Below are 15,649 nucleotides of genomic sequence, written 5' to 3' on the forward strand. Positions count from 1 at the left end.
GCTTTCTGGGAAGGTTGTGTTCCCACCCTGCTGCTGTGAAAGACATTCACTGTAAGTCACCTTAACTACAAGTCAACGTGGCTGTTTCACTGCAGTGCTGAGTGTTGCAGAAGGCAGTTAGGCAGGAGCAGAGTAGGAACTGTAGGCCAGATGTGGAGTCACCAGGGAGGAGAGCTCCAGGCACCTCGCAATGGGCAAAACTACAAGCCCTTGCACCACCCCTCACTAACCCCTGGAAAGTGACATCTAGGCCTCTGCTGTGTTTCAGCTCCAGGCCCAGAAAAGCAGCAACAGCAGGCAGAATGAAGGCCTGGCTGAAGTCAGGACCAGCTACATTGAATAACGACCCTCTGCTGTGGCACCAGCCAAGCAGTAGACACCAAGACCCTCATGAGAGACACATAGGGAAAACTGATGGATAGTCTATTGAGATCCTCCCCGGAGACCTCAGATTAAAGCCCTCAGGAAGGGCAAGGCTCTCTCTATAGAGCAAGTCTATACCTTTCCTCACCCACTTTTTTCCCCTGGGCAACTCTCTCTCTCCCCTAATCTCCAAGGGCCCTTCTTTTGCTCTAACTTGTTTCCTGAGCCCATTTCTTTTACCGCTCACTTCTTTTACCTCTGTGACTTTTTAAATAAACTTTTTCTTATAATTTGAGTCTTGGCTCTGAATTTTTCTCTTTGCCAGAACTCAAGAACTGAGGTTGCTGAACCGAGGTTAACACCTGGTGCTGTTTTCCTGCCACTAACAGTTTGACCGTAAATCAACTTGACACAGGCATGGTAACATTCCATAGTTTCAGCATACTAATTAAATGAATCTTAAAACTTTCATGTTCTGGTCTCTTGCTCAGTGTTCTTTCTGCACGTTGGATCTGTTCACCTTACACTGAAAAGTCCACATCAGCCAGGGACACCCTTGTGAGCTGAAACAGGTAAGACTAGCCATGATGGCAAGATGAACACGCCAACTTTTCTTGTAAATAAGAAAAAACACAGATGACATTCTAAGAATGAAAACTGACTCATCTTTCTCAAAGCAAAAAAGTAAAAATAAAATAATAAAAGATGAAAAGGAAACCAGCAAATTTACAAATTACTTTTAATTATACTTAATTACTCTGTAAAGTGTTCAACTTACAAACTCTTACACAACTCTTGGCATTCAAACCACATAGTCCTATAAAACCATGACTTAAACATGTATTTCTGCCTCATTAAAAGAAGACAAGGACTGCGACTCACCTACCCACTCTTTTCCACTCTCTAGTACAATCCAAAGACTGGACCTCCATTTGGGGGGATCAGTTTGAGGCCTGGCAGGAACCAAGTAAAGGGCTGTGTTCAGAGAATTGCTGCTCTGAAAGAAACTCTCTGTTTCTCCGCCTGTCGCTGAGGTATGTAGAGAATAAATGCAAAATGTGCATTTTCTCAAAATCTCTCTTGAGAAAAGATCTCCACTTGGTTCCAGAGTGATTACTTTCAATATACGTTCAGTGGAGGAAGCTTTAAGAGGTATAATTCTTCAGGCACCAATGCTCAAAAAAAACAAACCATGAGCTATTTTTTAAGTATTTCAAATTCAAAGACAAGACAAGACAGTATGTAAAATGGATTTTATTTAACATACATGTATACTAAATATAAAAGCAGTTGAACTGACAGATCTAGGTTAGGTAAAACTTTCTGAATAGATCATATAAAACAGAAGATTGGCAACTATCATTTCTTGTATGTTTCTTATCTATAACAAGAGTTTTGACATTGGTATGAAGAGTTTTACCTTGGGGGAAAACATTTTTTTTTTTTCTGTTTGATGGTAGTAGTATGAAATAGAAAATGGAAAAATAAAAAGTATATCCATATTGTGAAAAATAATATTTTAAACACCGAAGTCTTACATATCTGCTTGTCCTTAGAAATATATCTAGCAGAATAAAGATCTGAAATATCCAATATACACACAACCCCCAAGCTAATTTATTTTTCAGGAGCCCACCTTCTGGCAGGAAACAATGCACGACTCCTCCTGGACATCCCACCAAGGGTTACTCATGTAAGGATTTGGCCGAAGTCTGTTGACACACTTCCCTAACATGTTCGCTCTCCACCCTCGCAATTACAGGCCTTTGAGAGATTTAGGAGCACAGCTAGTTTCCTAATAGATCCCCTTGTTCTGTCTTGTCCCATACCCCCATCCTTCATACTCCTGGGAGTTACCTTTCTGAACTCATCTCCATTGCCTGTTTGTAAAGTCCACGCTTCGGGGCGTTCACAGACTCGCACCACCTGACCGTGGCTTTCCTTCCCGACATCTCCCACCACTCTTGCCCTGCTCTCCCCTTTGTACCACTTGCACTTGCCCAAATGCCCCATGCCAGTTTCACGTTTTCAGCCACCTAATAATAGAGTACCACACACTTATGTGCCAGGCATGTCGTGGGGAGTTTTCATGCATTTGTTCATGCTGCTCCCAATGTGCAGAATGTTCTGCCCAAATGCGTCCCCCAAAAAATATCTCATTTTTCCAAGTCTCAGTACACAGTTCCTGTATATTTTGGCCTGACCAGTTAAAACTAACCCCTTCTCTCTCTATGCTTTCAATCAGTTCTATTGTGTAAAGTCTTAACACTCCTACATCCATGTGACCATAAACTTTGAGGCAAAAGTCCCTAACCCCTGACTCTTGCACTATTTCATCTTAGCCCCAGGAGCCCTATTTGGCCTCCACCTGGGTATGGCAAAGAAGAAAATAAGCAACAAAAAGCTACATCAGGTACTGCATGACTACCATTTCACAAGTTAGAAGTTTAGAAATGTATGGGACTTGCAGGATCATAAGAATGAATCCTAATTTATGGTGCCGCCTTGAAATGTACTACAAGACACATTAATGGTTCAGGGTTTCTTCCACAACCACATTCAGGAGTATTTGCATTTTTTTCGAAAAACTCTCCTTTTCTCCTAAGTTCAGTAAATTCTAGTGTTGTGGAACATTTAGTAGATAAAACCTTCCTCCGGTTCCCTCTTCCCCTACGTAGTGAAACAACACATCAGTGTGATAAGATCACCTCTCACCTTAATGCTAGCACTGCCTCCTTCAGAGGGATTTCCCTGACAATTTAATGTCTTCTCTCCCTGCATTCCCATAGCACTGCATACACTTCAATATGGGTAGTTAAAAATGATTAATCCTAGACCACGAAATTGCAAGCAGGTCAGTGCCTGGCATATAGTGAGCACTCAAATGAATGATGAGTTGAATCTTGTTTTAAGGATATGAAGTAAGTCCAGACTAATTATCTTAATTCCAATCTTAGTACTTCCCTTGCTATTTAATGAGGGATCATTATCTTTGAACACAGATTTAACATCACAGTTTAGTATTGCTACCTGCAATACTAAAGTCTGCAAAAAAGTGTTAATTATTTATGAGGATACCATATTTTTAAAAAATAAATTTAAATAATTGCTGCAAGGGTAATATATAATATACATAAGTGAAAAAACACTAATGCCAGGGGTTTCTTATCATGGTTGCTTTTATGCATAATTAAAATAATTTTAATTTTTAAAAATTAGAATAGGCCCACAGGACAACTTTATTTATTGGTGTTGCCATTTCATGTTTTAAACACATAAAATATTGAAATGATTAAACATAAAATTAAACAACTGAATTTGTTGTGGGTAAATTAGTAGAGATAAAATAACAGTTACTAAAGTCTGCTCTTAAATTTGTTCTTGTTGGATCACTGAGTGACTGATCCCACCCTCCTCGTACCACTCATTATGTGACTTATTATTTTGTGACCCTTGATAGTTTATAAAGTAGCTCTAATACTTGATACACAAGTCTTGCTTGTGGCTTAATCTTAGAATTTGGTAACTTTGGAAAAGCACTTGAATGTTTGCTTTAACACCACTATATCTCACCTCTAATATTCAAACAGCCTCAATATAATCAATTTATATGCCTGGAGGTAGAGAGACACTTTGAAAGTTATTTCTAAGAGTTATTTCCTTTGGTCCTATCTGTTTGGGGTTTATATGCCGCTATGACATTCTTTTTTTATGGATGTAAGCTATACTTACTTGGCAATTAAATTGGGAAAAACTGATTAGAAAACAAATTTGAGGGCTTTTAAAAATTATACAGTACATTAATAAGTGCTTTAAACAATAAACCTTCCAATGTCATATATACAAGTTACATCACAGGCAAAGGCATAAGAAAACAGACTAAACTTGCTGTAACTTCGACCTCCACAAATGCTCTATAGTAACCACATTGGTATGATAAGAAAGCAGTCAAGAACAAACTTAATTTGTCTCTAATCAGTATGTAGATATCTGTATATATAATTAGTACATATACATTCCAAGTATCCAAATTATGCCAACCTTATATCCATTTACCTCTCAAAAGTGTTTAAAGTAACTATAGTGATGCATAAAGGGGAAAAAAAGAAAGGATGCCAGGCTTCCCGTTAGGTAAAGCTATATCAAATTGTCAACTGATGTTATAGTAGCTATTTCTGTAGGAAAATATTTTTACAGTTCTAGTAAGTTACTTTATCAGTAAACTTTAACTTCATGTAATGAAATATTCTTGACTCATTGGGAATCATAATACATGAAAAAAAGATTGAGAATTTTTTTTTTGACCAATCATCAAACATGTTTGCATCTGAATGGGGGCAATTCTCTCAGTTTAATGTAAGTTTTTCAATGAAACGGGCTAAATTTACAACAAAGGTAGTGATCTCATTCAGTATGTCTTCTGACCTTCAGATTCAGGCCTCACAGAGAAGAGCGATGATTACAGGAGAAAAAGAAAATAACTCAAGTAATCTCCTGTGGCCATCGTCTTAGAGGCTGGTTTTCTTGTAATGATGAATTCTATCACAAGGTTTCAGGTTTCCAGGATTTGCACAGTGTTTTAAAATGGAACTGCCTGAGGAAGATTCAGAAAGCCTCTGTTCTTAGGCTTACATAGTTAAGCACTCTGTGTGATTCTTAATCACATTTTTCTCTAGAACACAATGCTACAGGTCACATTTTTCTCGACGATGCTTATACTGATTTGTGCTCTATAAAAATAAACATATGTACACACAGAATACACACACTGACATGAGGATGTGAAGTTAGCCAGCAATCCATAAGCAGAATGGAATAAAAATTGCAGGAAGAGCAGTATATGATGCCAAACCCAGGCAGACTATAGATGCCAATCCCACGAGTGCCGAAGCAAGAACGCTTCTCTCATCACGAATAATTATCTTCAAAATCTCACAGAACTGAAAAATAAAATTTAAGAATGTCAGAAAAGGTGGCTAAGCCTAAGAATCGCATATCGCATATACCAAATAATGAAGCACAATTTTCCCAGCTACCAGAAGAACTGGAATTTCTCTTATGACTTATGAAAGAATTTAGGTGTTAATAGTTTAGTTTCTTGATTCCACATCCCGTAACAGCCAGCTGAAATGACATCTTCAAGCAACTGAGTTAATAATGTCACTTGCCTTTGTAAATGCATAACTTTTATAGAAAACTACAGAGAATGCAACCACATAAAAGTTCAGGATTAAATGTTAAAAGCATTAAGCTGCCAATCAATAACAATATATTCTAAAATTAGACAAGCAAAGAGATCTCTGTTTTCAAGTAAATAAATTGTCCATACTATTGGTGAATTCATCTCTTACATTAACCATTCTAAAATTTGGTGATATAATGATAATTTGTTAACTTTCCTTTTAAAAATAATTTTTGTTACAATTGTCTTATAAATCTCAATATTTAAAGGCAGAGAAAATCTAATTTATTGCCATATCCCATTCCCTGCTTAAACAAATAAAACAGTTCACAAATCAGTTGAGATATAAAATTGTCTCCTGAAAAGATCCTAAAAAGTGCATTCTTCTAATATGTGTAATTTTTTTCCTTAGAAAACTAATTTTACTCAGAATTGATGGCCTATGTGTCAGTCCAGGATCTACCTCTTATTAGTTGTACGACCTCAAGTAAATCACTTAATCTGTCCAGGCTACCCTCTTCTCCATGGAATACTGAGGTTGTTGTGAGAATCAAATAAAATCTTTTATGCAAAAGTGCTCTGCATTTTTCTGCAGGTTGCATAAATATAAGGAATTATAATATAGATTATCATTGCTGCTACATTTGCTGAAAATTATCTCTACCTTATCACTGTCAGAACAGAATTTAGCAATTAATTGACATTTTTATATGAGTTTTGCTACTTACTAGTTTTAAACTTCTTTTCTAGACATGATATTGTATATGCTTTTTAGGATCTCCTGCAGTGGCCTGTATAGTACTGGACTAGGTTTCCAAATTCTTAATAGATAACGTGTTAAAACACATTGGACTTGTGCATTCTATCTTGATTGTAAGGTATTGTATATCCATACTTTTATACACTAGCTAAACAAATATAATGTTGGTTTTTTTAGATGCTGAACATGTATTGTATTTTGTCTCCTTTTACTAAACTAACCAGACATTGAATAACAAATACATAATTAACTGGTAATGATCAAATTGAATGAAGTTTCAGAACAATGAGAAAAGTTGCTCAGCAAATGATGGGAAGATATACATTTAAGTAAATGAGTAAGATATACATTAAAGTAAATGAGTAAGTTGTCTTGATATAGTTACATTTCTATCTTTTTCTCCAATGATATTTAATTAAGACAAACAAAATCATTATGGACTCTTTTCCCCAAAAGCATATTTTGTCAAAGAGCATCTCATTTCTAATGTGCCACTCTTGTTTACTTGGCCATTAGCCCAGAAGGCATCTTCTGGTGGTGTTCAACAGTAGGAAATGTCTTACATTTCTAGAAGGTGCTAAGAAGCCTATAGGGTCACTTTTTGAGTATCGAAGCCCCAGATATTAAAAGCGGTATTTGCATTTATTTTTGGCAATGAAAAGCAATATTATCAAAGTAAAATAAAACAAAAAACATAGTGGGAAAAGCATAAGGAATAAGTTACTAATTAAAGGGTTTTATAGTCTGCAAAACACTCAAATTGTTAACAGCAATATACAGGGTGGGGCAAAAGTAGGTTTACAGCTGTGAGTACATGAAAGAGTTTATTTCTTATATTATTATTTATTAGTGTATTATTTTCCATGTGAACAACTATAAGCCCAGTTTTGCCCCACCCTGTAAAAATACCTTTATTTTATTATTTCTAAACTTATAAAAAAGAAAAAAGAAAGAAAGAAAGGAGAGCGTCACCACAAAGAAAACTCTCTTCCAGTTCATTTTCAAATTAGTTGCAGTGTTTTCATGAGGGAAAGTGCTCTTGAAAGTTTTTATAAACTCAAATTTAAGAGAAAACTTTGCAACTCTACTGTTAGGCTGGTAATACTTGAATATATGAAGAATTCAAAAATAAGACCCAGAATCAAATAATTTCTCACTGTTTCTGAAAAGTAAGAACCATTAATTCCTTCAGCATTAATGACCTACTTCTCACAGAGCATGTTCAAAAAACAGTTCTGAGAAATGGAAAAATTGGGATGGAGATTTTTCCCCCCCTGGGAAAATCTATTTTGTAGCCAAATTGTTTGTTAGACCATTCAAAGTGAAGACAAAAACTCAAGTTTCACAAGAGGTGCTATGCAGCAACAGCAATTAAAATCCTTGTCTACTTCTGTGAAACCCTACCAAGTTTCCAAAGATAAAAAACTACTCCAACTAGTTATTTATGCAGATTAAATATTTTACTACCTTAAAAAAGCACTTGTACTGTTTTTCTGTAGAAATATATAATACAGAGCTATATGTGTTCCATGAAAGGGTAACTCCTAATTACCACATAGAAATACTGTTTTCCTTAGAGAAATGATTTGCTTGGTTTCTAAGTAAATCTGATGTGTTTCCTTTTGTACATTTTTGGAACCCATGTTTGTAAATGTGGCAAAGTTCATTTTTAAACAGGCCTGGACTGGAGCTGTGATTCTTGAATCACTGCACAGTGCTCTAACTGTATTTTAATTTTACTTACAAAAGCATTCCTAGATGGAGTCTGTTGTGGCTCTATAAATAATCACAAGGAGTTTCATATACCGATATATAAAAGTATAATATTTTCATGCTGTGACACAGAGGAAAGATTTTCCCACCTCAATAAATTAAAACCTGGAGCAATTAAAAAATTGGTTACATGGACTCAGATTCTTTTGGTCCAAAAAAAAAAAAAAAAAAAACCCAAACAAAAAAACAAACAACTCCCCCCAAATCCTAAACATGAAGAGTCAAACATGAAGTTCATTTTGTGATTACCTAGGCTTCCAATGTTAAGAGTGAACATTAATAATACCTCTTTAACAACTGCAGGGCAAGCTGAGAAAGCTACTATTGCAAATGAAGTTGAAAGTTAAGAGGTTTTAAACAAAAAATCCATTTTTTCCCCTTTGGGGTTGTGGCTATTTAACCTTCTTAAATTCTTCTTTTTTTCTTTACAGCACATATTAAAATTACCTTCCAACAGCTAATGGCTCTTCTTGCAAACTGTTTTTGATCTCTGGGGAATCCATAAACAACCTAACATACCTTCTGGGCTAATGAGTAAAGGATGCTTAACAATGAGGGAGTCTCTAAATGGAGATTAAAGTCAACCCAAAAATTCAAAACACCCAGGAAAAAATGTGTCTGAAGCCCAGACACAGGAATAAGAAGCAATCTACCAGATCTTCTAGCTGGGAATTTTGATAGTTCATGTTAAGCAAAGGGAATTAATTCGTTCTCTGCAGCTTACAGAGGGAGAACCCCGCAAGCTTTCTTAGTTAAAGGGCACAACATTTTGTACAAGGTGTTACGGATTAAATATAAACTCTGGACACCGTCCTTCCAATTGCAATTCTTGGGAAAAGTTGCCAGCACATGGCAAATTTTGTCATTTCAACTACGCCGGGCGGACACCCTGACTGCCTGGGCAGCGATAACCGCGCGGCTGTCTTGGCACCGCGGGCAGCGCTCCTGCAGGAGCATTGCCGCACTCGTTCTCCGCGCCTCGGAGGTAACCTGCAAAGCAGGCGCATCGCCGTTTCCTTTGTCTGCGGTGGGAGCACCGGAGCGTTCGTTATGCAATCTGTAACTCAGTGCTTGATCCCAGGGAGAGAAGAGGTTACGGATGGGAGGGTCGTCCCCGCCTGACACACCGGCGAGTCACACGCCGTACCTTGTCCGCCTGGGGGCTGACGGCGGTGCCAAATCTGCAGTAAGTCACGAAGTGCTCGCAGTTGTTCCACAGCAGGCTGTAGGTAGCGATGCCCACCAGCTTCTCCGCCCTTCGCGCCACCACTTCGTTGAGAAACGGCTTCTTCTTGAGGGACTTGTCCAGGTGATTGACCAAGACTTTGGCTCCGTAGGCGAAGTCGTCCACTGTGTCCACGCGGATGCTAGCCACCCTGCCAATAACGCCTAGGATGAGACGCTTGTTGGACACCACCTTCTTCGTGAGCTCCTTATCGTCCGTCAGAACCAACAGGATGTCGGGCATCATGTGGGCGACCCGGTTGTCGCCCAGATAGATGCCATAGTGGGTCAGATGGGTCCGGGGCACCTCCAGGACGTCACCGCGGTGGAAGGAGTTCATGTCATGGAAACCGCTCCTCGGCTTGTCTTCACCTGGGGCGCCCGAACTGAAGAGCTTGAAGTTGTAGATGAGGAGCAACTTCTCTAGCAGTAGGGACACCGCCTCCAGCATTGGGTTCTTCATCCTGCTGGGAAATGAGACTCTCAGGGAACTGGCGCCGCGCCCGCACTGGCCCGGCCAGGCAGGTGACCTCGCCAGACAGGGGCGCTGCGCCGCAGCTCACCTGCTGGCCAGCGGCCCAGCACCGCGGGGGACGGCGGATGCCGCGGAGAGAGCGAGAGGAAAAAGGAAGGGGGAGAAGCCAGGAGATTGGTTTCGGACTGAGGAGGAGGAGAAACTGGCGACGGCTGACCGTGAGGACAGCGATACCACTGCTGTGGGCAGCAAGCAAAGCGCACCTGGATTCCTTCGAGTGCCGGGCGCAGGGCCGCGCGGGAAGCTCTACGGTGTAGGCGTCTCAGGAGCTTTTTATCACTGTCCAGGGGGCGGGGCCGAAGGCCGTCACAGACCCAGCGAGAGCGCTGATTGGGTGCCGGTGGCCGGCCGCTGCTCGCGGAGGGGGGCGCGCGGAACCGAAACTCTTGGGAAGGGGGCAGGTAGCCTCCGGGTTCTGGGATGAAGCGCTGTGACTCCTTCCAGACGGGCTCCCTCTTGCACTCACGACCTAAGCAATTCAGCTTTTAAGCGACCGTTTTTTGGAGACCAGGGGCCGAGGCGCGGCCGCGCGAAAGGTTCTGCACCTGTCCGGACCAGGGCACATCCCCGGTTCTTGGGTAACGTCGGTGGAAAGCCTGTTCAGGGAGATTTGTCTTAGTAAAAGATTGGAGAGACCTCGGTTAGCTGTTTTCATTTATTATGCGAAGTGTGCGCTCCTCGAAAGCCTGCGGATTCCTTCCTAAACTCCGTAGAGCCGTAGCTCACACGCCTCGATCCTCTTCTTTAAAAGACGCGAATCCCCTTGGTTTCAGCTGGCGCGCGGGTTGGGTAGCAACGGGAGGGCCCAGGTATAGGTTCCGCGCGCGCGCGCGCTCAGAACCCCAGACGCGTCCGCGCTCGGAGGCACTAATGACCGTTGAACACGCGGCTCCCAACGGTCAGTGTGAAAAACGGCGACGTCCCTAACGTTTTCCTGGAAAGCCGGATTCATGTTAAGTTTATTCCTCCGGCTGCAGGGTTACACGGACCCAGCTTCGTTTCACCCACCCAAACTTTGCCGCTTTCTTTTAAAGTGACGAGGTCCAGAAGTGGCCAAGAAAGGAGGAGGCTCTGAGTTCCTTGTGTAGCGCCTGCACCGCGACCCAGGGGCATTGAGAGCGCGGGGTCAGGGAGCAGCGGGGCGCGCGGTGCCCCATCCTGCTCTGAGTTCCGTGCTAATGCATTATGCCAGCGACTTTTAACCTATTTTTAAATTTCATGGCATACATAATTACAAAAATTCTATGGTACACCAAAAAATGGGGGGTTTTTTGTTTTTATTTTTGTTTTTGCCGATGTGATCAAAAAAAAAAAAAAAAAAAGAGGTATAAGTTTGATATATTCACACCAGATGGCTATTGTTGTGTTGGCCATTGTCATTTTTTTTTTTTATTTGACAGTCTAAGGGAAAAGATGTGAGTGCCCCTGAATAGTCAAGTATTGCAGGTTTTAAAAATTCCAGGGACACACCGGTTGAAAATCGCTGCATTATGCAAATATGTAGATTTCGCCAACGGTAGCCACAATGGAAAACTACCTTTGGGTCCATAAAGCAGGGAGGTTCGGGGCTAGTAGATTTCATCAGCGAGCAGATCCTCCGCTCGCCTGGGGAGGGGGCTTGCTGCGAGTGATGGAGGGAGGACCATTCATCTTATTTGGAAGATGGAGGGGGCCATGGCGACCTTACGGGGAGGAGGCTCGGCCTTTGCCTCGCACCCGTCTGCCACCAGCGCTCTGTCCCAGCCTCCCGTTTGCCGATGTTCATTTCACAAACGATCCCGAATCACATTATAGTCCCAGCAAAGAGAAGATGATTCCATTTCCCACAAACAAATCAAAAGAAAAAGGTGGGGAAGAGTAGCGAGGCAGTGGACGTGGAATTTAAAACCACCTATTTCCCTAGCTCCCCTACCCAACCCCCCACCTAAAAAATTTGAAAGAGCCGAACTACTGAATTGCTGAAACTAATCAAACCCCTCTGCATGGGAGCGCTCGTTAGCTTCCAGTAGCACACTAATTTAGCTGCAGGATTTAAAATCCCGGGGAAATTTTAAGTCTGATCAAGACCTCGGCGTATGCGATACTGCGGACCCCACGTCGGACTCCGGGGCTCTGGACTTGACTGTGGGCTCCAGCCTCAGAAAAGCCCCGAGACCGGAGCCTCCAGTGTCAGAAGCCAAATGGCCTCGGGAGATCAAAGGGGACTTGGTAATTAGCGATTTCCGTCTTTGGTGGTCACTAACGCGGTTTATAACGCCTGCAAATGTCACCACCCCGGGAATTTGCGGGAGACTAAAGCACGGAGAACTGACTGCCTCATGCGTCTACAGAGGGCTCTTTTAGGGCAAAAAATATTGAGAGATCACCTAAAGGCCCTCAGTAGCCGCGTCTGTAGGGCTATCTGTGAGAGGCAAGCAGTGTCAAGGGGATCTGCCTTTGATTCTTTCTTTCCCGGTGCGGTTTCATGCTGTTGCCATCGACTCTGGAAAGGGAGTCACTTAAAGAAAGACAGAGTCCTGGCTGATGTGCCTCAGCAGATGGAGCACCGGCCGGCCAGCTAAAGGGTCCCTGGTTATAGATTCCTGGTCGGGGCACATGTCTGGGTTGTGGGCCAGATCCCCTCTCTCCATCAGTGTTTCTCTTTGCACATCATTCCTAATGTCTCTCTTCCTCCCGACCCCACCCTCTAAAAATAAATAAATAAAATCTTTTTTTAAAAAAAGAAAAAGCAACTGAGATCAGTATGAGGCATGCATCATTGTAGGTTGCACAAGATGCTGGCATTCTGCTGTCTTTGGAAAGGAATCAGGATGGAGGGCTATCCATAGTTTCTTGAAAGTTATTTCTGCATCTCATAAACTCCCAATTTTTAAGCCAAAAATGTTATGTCATTTTTTTTTTTTTCAATGAAGCTGCTCTCCCTCTCAGGAAGTTAGGCTTAGGGTATCCCAAAGGAGGCAACAGAAGATTTGTGTTCTTTGGAACCTCTTAAGCAGGGAGGGTTAGTGAGGATTAGGCTACTTTTCAATTGAAAATACAGCATCAAAGGAGCGCTTGTTGGCTCCACTGACTGCCTTACCTATCCTTATTCTTCAACAAACATTGTGACCTTGCAAGGCAAATTGGCAACAAAAGAAATACATGTACTCTGAGTTGCATATATTTCTGTAGCTGAGGGTCAGTTTTTGATTGGTTTTTAAGGGAACACTTCATAAAAATATGTTTATACACTAAGACACTCACACTCCCATGAATAATTCCTGCCTGTATCGACTTTAACTAAACCATGGGAAGAAAATTGCTGTTAAAAGGAAGTGCCCACCAGAAATCTAACATTAGAAAGTTCCTCCTAAACCAGAACTGATTATTTGGAAAGAGGAGAATCCCCCCTGTTGCTAAAAAGACCTCATTTTCCAGATTGTGTGAAAGGCTGTTGGTTCAGTTCAACAAGTGTCACGGTGCAAAACTTTAAATGCACGTGGCTGGGTCTCCCGGTCTCCAGGACTGGTGATTCTGAAAGAGCTGAGGCTTTCCTAGTCAACTCATCCTCTGCACTGAAAAGTCGACTCTCTTCTTAGGCCACCACTTCCCTCGCGTCCCAACAGTGTCCTGACCTGTACTTCAGGCCCTGGCCCTGGCCCCCCCAGCTACAGAAACTCGACCTGGGTCCATTTCTCCCAGCTGCACAGGCTGACTCGGGTGGGTTTTTGCGCAAAGGAGACTGAAATCGGGGCTCTCAGAGCCCACTTACCTTCTAGCTTTCACCGTTGCGGGGCACCAGTCCCAGGCTCTTAAGGACAAGGTGCAGAGTCCAGCACAGACTCTTTTTTTAAAGATTTTTAAATGTATTTATCTTTAGAGAGAGGGGAAAGGAGGAAGAAAGGGAGAGAAACATCAATGTGTGAAAGAGATACCGGTCAGTTGCCTCGCACACGCTCCCAGCAAAGGGCCTGGCCTGCAACCCAGGTATGTGCCTTGACTGGGAATTGAACCAGCGACCTTTTGATTTTCAGGCGCTCAATCCACTGAGCCACATCAGTTAGGCTATGGGCAGACTTTTTACCTCTGTAGTCTCCCTGTTCCTGGGAGAAGGCTTTGAAGTAGAGGATATGATCGCAAGATTGTGTGCTTCCCGTGTGCTAAGCACTCAGCAAATTAGTTTCTCAGTTAATCCTCATAACCCTGTGAAGAATCTCCATTATACACAGAGACAAATTGAGGCTTATAACTTTGTTTCCATCACTGTGTTAGTGTGGATCACGACTCAGATCCAGGTTTCCTGGCCCTGGGTTTCCTGTCCCCAGGTCCACTGCAACTGGGGAAGGCCTGACCTTCCATCAGTTCAGGCACATCATCTGTTCATTCATTGAGTACCTGCTGTACACCAGGTGCCCAACCTGGGAAGTTCAATGAAATACCTAACCCTAAACTTGGATCCCACACCTTTTTAGACTGCATTTTGCTGCTTCTCAAATGTTAACGGGTTCAATTTTTTTTTAAGGATATTATTTTTTAAATTTATTTTCAGAGAAAAGGAAAGGGAGGGAGAAAGAGAAGGAGAGAAACATCAGTTGGTTGCCTGTTGCACACCCCAACCAGGGACCTGGCCTGCTCCCCAGGCATGTGCCCTGACTAGGAATTGAACCGACAGCCTTTCGGTTCACAGGCCAGTGTTCCATCCATTGAGCCACACCAGCCAGGGACCAATTTTTAACATCAGTTATTTTTCTGCAATAGAAAGGTCTGGTTTGGTTAACAGTATATCCTCAACAGGAAGTTCCCAGAACTTGAGTGGCCAGTAGTCCTACTCTGTCCTCCGTTTTACACAGGAATCTGGGGCAGTTCAACCTCCTGCCCAAGGGCACAGAGCCAGAGGCAGAAGCCGGGATGTGTCCCAGGCTTCTTACCTGTTAGGCCTTTCTTCCCTTGGGTCCTAAGCCTGATAAATGTGCTTTTCTAAAGTCATGTTTTTAAATTATTACCCTCCTTTAAGATTATTTTGTTGTCATTCCTAGATTGTTTTGGTTATTAAATCATTGAGCACTTAACGATACTCTTCACTGTTTTTCTTCTGTTTGTTTTCCTTCAGTTTACATAAACTCAAGTTGGCCCCAGGGCACAAAGAGAGGCCCAAACTAGCTAACTCTAGGGCCATACGGGGAATAAAGGCTTTTGTGAACTTCCTTCTGCAAGCAGAGCAGTAAGAAGGCTCCTTTTCATGAAGTCTCCTAACTCAGTGCTACCTGGAGTGTTAGGCTAACATGAATCAGTTACCTCCTGGGAGGGAGATTTCCCCCGCTTCCTGGTTAGCTAGCACCTTATTCTGAGAACCTCAATCCTGCCTATTGTCTTTGGAAAGATTGAAGGCTACAGCTCTAGCCAGACAGGAATTACCATAGTTGGAGGATTTTTTTTTTTTTTTTCCTCACAGTAAAATAAGAACACTGGGCAAAACAAAGAATTTACATTTAATACTATGAAGAGTCATGACCAAAATGAATATAGCTTACTACAAGTTATTAATTTGTTAAGGCAGCAGTCATGTAAAAGAGGCAGTAGAGCCACGAGAGGCTATTGAGAGGAATGAGAGGAGCCCAGGTTGCGCTGGAGGCAGGTGGAGACTGGATTAGAGGGAGAAGGGAGAGACACTGGAACTAGGGACCAATCAGAAGGCTGCTTACCCTTACTCCAGGGAGAGATGAGAAAAGGAGCTAGATTAAGCGGTGGAAAATGAGATGGAGGGGCATGGAAACCAGTTAACATGTATTTCCGAAGACAAAGTGAAAAGAGGTAGTGACCTGGCTGTATGGTG

General features: G+C 42.1%; 1 protein-coding gene across 1 annotated transcript; it reads right to left on the reverse strand.

Annotated features, from left to right (window-relative positions):
• Positions 1-1,658: 1,658 nt before the first annotated feature.
• On the reverse strand, positions 1,659-10,093 carry LRAT (lecithin retinol acyltransferase). The gene is made up of 3 exons (XM_054562227.1): positions 10,041-10,093; positions 9,226-9,766; positions 1,659-5,303 (listed from the first exon to the last, which is right to left on the reverse strand). Exons 2-3 carry the CDS (start codon positions 9,763-9,765, stop codon positions 5,151-5,153), a joined length of 693 nt encoding a protein of 230 aa, XP_054418202.1. The 5' UTR covers position 9,766; positions 10,041-10,093; the 3' UTR covers positions 1,659-5,150.
• Between the last annotated feature and the right edge of the window lie 5,556 nt (positions 10,094-15,649).

The sequence above is a fragment of the Pteronotus mesoamericanus genome, unplaced genomic scaffold (assembly GCF_021234165.1).
Source record: "Pteronotus mesoamericanus isolate MK-2021 breed Mesoamerican mustached bat unplaced genomic scaffold, CSHL_Meso_final contig_163, whole genome shotgun sequence".
NCBI lineage: Eukaryota > Metazoa > Chordata > Mammalia > Chiroptera > Mormoopidae > Pteronotus > Pteronotus mesoamericanus.

What these genes read in the sequence shown, in the direction of transcription:
- LRAT (XM_054562227.1), bottom strand. Translation starts at nt 9,765, where the DNA reads ATGAAGAACCCAATGCTGGAGGCGGTGTCCCTACTGCTAGAGAAGTTG. An exon ending in TCAGCCCCCAGGCGGACAAG is followed by an intron (nt 5,304 to 9,225) that starts GTACGGCGTGTG and finishes TTTATTTTTCAG; the next exon opens with TTCTGTGAGATTTTGAAGAT.